Source organism: Pagrus major, chromosome 3, assembly GCF_040436345.1.
Source record: "Pagrus major chromosome 3, Pma_NU_1.0".
In the NCBI taxonomy this organism is placed as follows: domain Eukaryota; kingdom Metazoa; phylum Chordata; class Actinopteri; order Spariformes; family Sparidae; genus Pagrus; species Pagrus major.
Genome location: NC_133217.1, coordinates 1,939,284 through 1,945,283, shown reverse-complemented (window position 1 = coordinate 1,945,283; position 6,000 = coordinate 1,939,284). Strand labels below are relative to the sequence as shown.

General features: G+C 39.9%; 1 protein-coding gene and 1 gene segment (V, D, J or C); one reads left to right on the top strand and one right to left on the bottom strand.

Annotated features, from left to right (window-relative positions):
* LOC140994010 (Ig kappa-b4 chain C region-like) lies at positions 1-1,307 on the top strand. The segment is given in 2 exon segments: positions 1-32; positions 916-1,307. A coding segment is annotated over 1 exon segment (258 nt).
* Positions 1,308-2,251: 944 nt separating this feature from the next.
* LOC140993746 (pro-opiomelanocortin-like) lies at positions 2,252-3,367 on the bottom strand. Its single transcript, XM_073463272.1, has 2 exons — positions 3,248-3,367; positions 2,252-2,776 (listed from the first exon to the last, which is right to left on the bottom strand). Exons 1-2 carry the CDS (start codon positions 3,365-3,367, stop codon positions 2,252-2,254), a joined length of 645 nt encoding a protein of 214 aa, XP_073319373.1.
* Between the last annotated feature and the right edge of the window lie 2,633 nt (positions 3,368-6,000).

Here is a 6,000-nt window from a genome sequence, read left to right as displayed (position 1 = left end):
GTTCGGTGGAGGAACCAGACTGAATGTTAACTGTAAGTACATTTGACTCCTTTAATAACACAGATTTTGTATATTTTCTATGTGAACTTCATGGCTGTAGACCCTATAGCAATACTTGACCTAATATTTAAAATGTGATATATTCAGAATAATTCTTGAGGCTTCACAGTGTCTTTAACTAGACTGAAATCCACTCCTCTCAAACTTTATCTGTCATTTTCAACATTCTGATCAATTTTTAGTAGAAAACGACTCAACATTACTCTGTATGAAGAAAATGTTTTGAAAAGGTTCAATTTAAATATTCTGACTCAATAATTCTGTCAATAACATTTGGTTCAGTGTTTAATGTGCATGTGTATTACACCATGTTTCTCCCAGACAAGCTGTTTTAAAGTCAGTCAATATTTTCTTTATGAGAATTGTATGAGTTTTAAAAAGTAGTTGAGTTGTTAACAGAATGAATTTGAATGTTTCAGAAATGAAGCCTGACTGTTCAGTGATGATTTCTACTCACACGAAGAGAACAAACACATTTGATCATTTATGAGGTTTTGGCTCGAGACAAGAAATATTTAAGAGAGTTAAAACACTAAAAGTCTCACAATCTTCATCGTGTGTTTCACCATGAACCTCTGAATTTGAACTTTATTAATTATAAAGTATGCACTAGATTTACAGCGTGCCAGTTTTAACTTTTTATCTTTAGTACTGAAACCTGTCTGTCGTCATGGTTCGGCAGTGATGCCTGTCTGTTGCCATGGTTACTGAGCTCAGAGAGGGAAGTGAAACATTTCAGATCAGTTTCATCCAATCTGAGGAAGACCAACAGAACTAGAAGCTCCTCTGCTGCAGCCAACAGGATGGAGTTTAGTTGAGCTCATATAAACTTTATTAATCTCTCTCTCTCTGCAGTGGGTCGAGTCGTCCCCACCCTGACGGTGCTGCCCCCCTCCAGTGAGGAGCTGCAGCAGGGGACGGCCACGCTCATGTGTCTGGCCAACAAGGGCTTCCCCTCAGACTGGAGTCTGTCCTGGAAGGTGGACGGCAACAGCAGAAGCAGCCGCTGGGAGGAGAGCAGGAGCCCCGGGGTGCTGGAGAAGGACGGCCGCTACATCTGGAGCAGCACCCTGAGGCTCCCTGCAGACCAGTGGAGGAAGGTGGGCTCTGTGACCTGTGAGGCCACCCAGGGCTCCCAGACTCCAGTCTCAGAGACACTGAGGAGAGACCAGTGTTCCCAGTCCTGACCTGACTCACTGGGACTCTGCTGCTGGTTTTACTCTCATACTGCTCTCAGCTCTCTCTCACTCTGCAGTTTCTCTTTTTTTATTTCTTGCAGTAATACATTTATCCTTTTGTGTGTTGAAACAATAAAGAACATTACAATAAATATCAGCTCTGTTGTCTTCATTTTTTTGCTTTTAAATTCGTCCTGTACTTTGGTTGACGACTGAAAAGACAACTATGATAGCTAGATGGTAAAAAAAACATGTCTTTTGCTTGCAAATATCTTTATTGTTATGTCATTTACAGTTATTTACATGAATCAATATATAAAACATTTTTCTCTCTTTCTCTGTCGATCTCTCTCTCTCTTTCTTCCTGCGTCTGCTGAAACAGCTGATCAAGACCTAAAACAACATATTCTCAATCCTCACAAGCGACCTTTTCATATGATGCAAAACCTCTTCGTGAGGAGGTCAGGGTGAACACATGCAGGACGTTTACAGATTTGTTAATGCTGAAAAATGCTTCCTGAACATAATCAAACCTGACAGATAGAGGTGACAGAGCACACTCACATGAGACTGACAAACAGTGTCGTCCTGCCCTAAAGCTTTCTTCATGATATCATGTTAGCACAGTATCTTCAGGCCAGTATAATACTTCCTACACTTAAAGGACATTGTACAGCTGAAAAGGGAGAATCAATTAATCATTTAAGTCATTTTTCAGTCAAAAATGTAAAAGTATTTTACGGCTTTTCTCTGTTTTATGTCAGAAGAATCACACGCACATTTTCACTGAGACAATAATCTTTTTGTTTTCTGATCATAATCCAGGCAGTGATTACATCTCTTAGTTTCTTGATCTCAATCTCTCGACATCGTCGCCTCCTGACAGGGAATCAGATCAGAAAACACTCGTTTTTGAAGGCGATGACGAATAACGTATTTGATAATCATTTTGGAGGACTCATTGGCCAATCAGTCTGCTCGTCTTCTGTCTCTTCCCTCTCTTTCCTCCTCCATCACTGCTCTCTCTTCTGCTCCTGTCCATCTTTGTTGATGACGTTCTTGAAGAGCGTGAGCAGCGGCCTCTGGCTGCGCTCGTCCCAGCTCTTCATGAAGCCGCCGTAGCGTTTGCTGGCCGGCGGACCGCTCCAGCGGAAGTGCTTCATCTTGTATGTGCCATCTTTCTTCTCGTGGACGTCACCCGGGAGCTGCTCCTCTTCCGCCACCTCCTCCGCCTTCTCCTCATCCTCTATCACAAGCTCCCGCCTCCTCATCTCTCCGGGGAAACTCTCGGCTGACTCTTCCTCCACGCCGTTGGAGGTGTAGACTTTGACCGGGCGGCGCTTCCACACGACAGGCTTCCCCCAGCGGAAATGCTCCATGGAGTAGGAGCGCTTGGCCTGAGGAGAGGAGGAGGAAGATAGAAGAGAGAGGGAATGCAGGGGCTCAGGGTCTGACGGAGGGAGAGGTTGGAGGTGGGCATCGCCCGGGACGAAGGGCGTCTCAGCGGTGAGGTCAGAGCGACAGAGGTTGATACACTCCTGCAGGAGAGGACGGAAAAGTTGTTTAAGATGTTTACTGTGATGAGTGAACAGAGAACAGAAGAAGAAGAATGAAAAGGCTTGGAAGGCAATCATCACAATGTTTTCCTAAACGTTACCAAGTAGTTTTGTTGCCTTAACCAACCAAACTGCACCTGTATGAGGTCAGGATGCTGCAACGGTCGTGTTGTGATATTTGCCATTAATGGAGACGCTGATAATCATCATACACAGTGTGAAGGTGTGTTGATCGTTTCATTGTGGGTAATCAGAGCACAGACGCAGATCTGGCATAGCCTAAATATCCTGCTCGTGTGCACGGCGGATCATCATGCTTTTCATTTCGGCGTCCATGTAAACGAGTTAGAGCAGTTTTTGGTCAAAATACACCTGAAATCGATCTGTGGACAGTCGTATCAACATCGTTCCAGTGTGTGTGTGTGTGTGTGTGTGTGTGTGTGTGTGTGTTACCAGCATGCTGCTCTCAGAGTTGACCTCCTGACAGCTGGGATGATCCAAGCACTGACTGACAGCCTCTGTGGCCACGCCCACCGCCGCCACCACAGCCACCAATAGACACACAGGACGCATTCCCCTGCCGGCCAATCAGAGACACACACACACACACACACGCGCACGAGGAGAATTTTTACCACTGTGATCTGCTGCAGAGATTACAGAGTAAAAAGCCTCTCATCATGACACACAGTCAGATGTATAGATGTATAGAAATAACTCAAAAAGCACTTAAAATTAAAATGTTGATATTCAAAATGCATTTTATTTGCATTGAAAAATGAGAAAAAAGAACATTTGTGGAACTCAAATGTGTCATGGTTGTTGAATTCCTGTTTTATTTTGTAGCTTTGTTCTCTTGTGCCTTGTTGTGACTTTCTACTTCCTGCTCACCTGTGTTCTGTCTCCCTCTTGTGTTCCTGTGCTCCCCCCTCACCTGTCTCACAAGCACCGCCCAGTTCCCCGTGTGCCTGCACACGGGGAACTTTAACGAGGATGCACCTCATCCCTCGTTAGTTTACTTTGTATTTACGTCTGTGTTGTTCCCTCACGTTTTGTTGGTTTGTCTGTTCTCGTACATGTGTCTCCTGTGCCTGTTCCCCGGTCCTCAGTGTCCCACGTGCTCCTGATTTGTTTCCCCATGGCTTTCTGGTTTGTCTTTAGCTTTTGTATTTCTGTCTGGGAAGTTTTTCCTTTGTCTTTGCGTTTTTGTTAAGATGAGGGACATATAAGATACGATGCGATATGATACGATACAATAAGATATGAAATGATACGATGCGATGCGATGCGATGCGATGCGATACGATCCGATACAATAAGATACAATACGATACAATACAATAAGATATAATACGATACGATACGATACAATACAATAAGATATAATACGATACCATACAATACAATAAGGAAGGAGTGCTCAAAAATACAGTAACACCAGAATAAAATACAAATACACAATAGACAAATAATAAAAAGTGCTAAAAGACTAAATGCTAACATCAGTGCCAGAACAGAAAAACAATAAAAATAAGATACATTTACATTTAGGAGAAATAAGTACAATCTAACTGTTAAATAATTAATAACTACAATAGTATTAGTAGTAGATATTGAGACGTAATTAAACTTAATAATTCACATGTTATTTTCAAGGTAGTATTTGAAATGTTATCGAACAATGAAAAGTTGTATTATATACAATTTATTTCATTCCAGTTGTGTTGATTTTCCTTCTCTTTTTTTTATCATTTTGTGTTACATAACATTGTGTTATGTTATTGTGTGTTGTATAATACTTTGTTAAATCGTAGTAATATTGGCAATATTAACACAGTAAAGTTGTGTTCTTTGCTTTTACATTCTATTAGTCCATGTCCAGTATGTTTCTTTTTAAATAATATGATAAACATTTACAACATGAAAATAAGAGACATTTAGGAGAGATAAGTAAATATAAAAGGTAGTGTATGATGATGATATTTAGAAGTAATAAAAGTTAATAATTCACATGATATTATTAAGATAGTATTGGAAATGTTATTTAACAGGGAAAACTATTATATTATATATAGTTAATTGTATACCAGTTGGTGTTATTGATCATTTTGTGGAACATACTTAACATTTGTATTGAGTTACTTTATTGTTGTTATTGTGTCTTATATAACTACTGTATTGTATTAATATTGACAATATTAATACAATAAAGTTTTATTCTATGCTGTTATATTCTATTAGTATATGTCCAGTATGTGTTTTTTTCATAATCTGATATATATTTAATTGACAACAACTTAACATAACAAAGAGACACAACAGTGACAATCAGACTTATATATGACAGTAATAATTAATTTCTAAAGTAAATATTTAAAAATATATTTTATGCCAGTGAGGCTATAGATATTTTGTGGTTGTAAAATAATTAAAATGAATGAAAAAAGGCCTAAATAAATAAATAAATAAATAATAAAAATACATAAACTGAAGAAACTCACCACGCTGTCCTGTCTCTCTGTTGTTTCCTTGTTGTTCAGCTGTTGAACAGAGATTTCTGCTGTTCCCGTCCACTTTTGTCCCTCCAACTGACCATTTTATACCTTATCAGTCAAGGACACACACACACACACACACACACACACACACACACACACACACACACATACTTACAAGAATGATGACGTCGTTACCTGAAACCTCCCCACCATTTTCTCATTCATGCTTGTAAACACACACTGCTGCATGAAAATGGACAATCACTGACATGTCATCCACCTCTTCCACCCACACACACCATCATCATCATCACCATCATCATCACCATCATCATCATCACCATCATTATCATGAACTCAAAAACTTTAGAGGAAAACAGAAGTCTACAGCCAAGCGAGCGGCTCTATAGTAAATAAAACCAAACAGAAAGATCAGACTTGTGGTTTTAAACGTTACTAATTAAATGACGAGGTGGCTGTAGGGATGTGTTATCTGCCAGCTGGTCCAGACTGAACATCTCAACATCTATTGGATGGACTGCTGGGAAATTAGACATTCATGGTCCCCAGAAGATAAATCCTACTGACTTAGACATTTCCTCTATTTTAGCTCAATGCTGCTAGCACGGCTATAGACTCTTAGTTTTGTTTAAAATGATATTTAAGAGGACAACAAAAACAAAACAAAAATCATTTGTTATCCCCTCA

Bases quoted from the DNA above. Each gene is read 5' to 3' on its own strand.
- LOC140993746 (XM_073463272.1), bottom strand. From the start codon at position 3,367: ATGCGTCCTGTGTGTCTATTGGTGGCTGTGGTGGCGGCGGTGGGCGTG. The intron at 2,777-3,247 runs GTAACACACACA...CCTCTCCTGCAG, and splicing joins ACTCTGAGAGCAGCATGCTG to GAGTGTATCAACCTCTGTCG.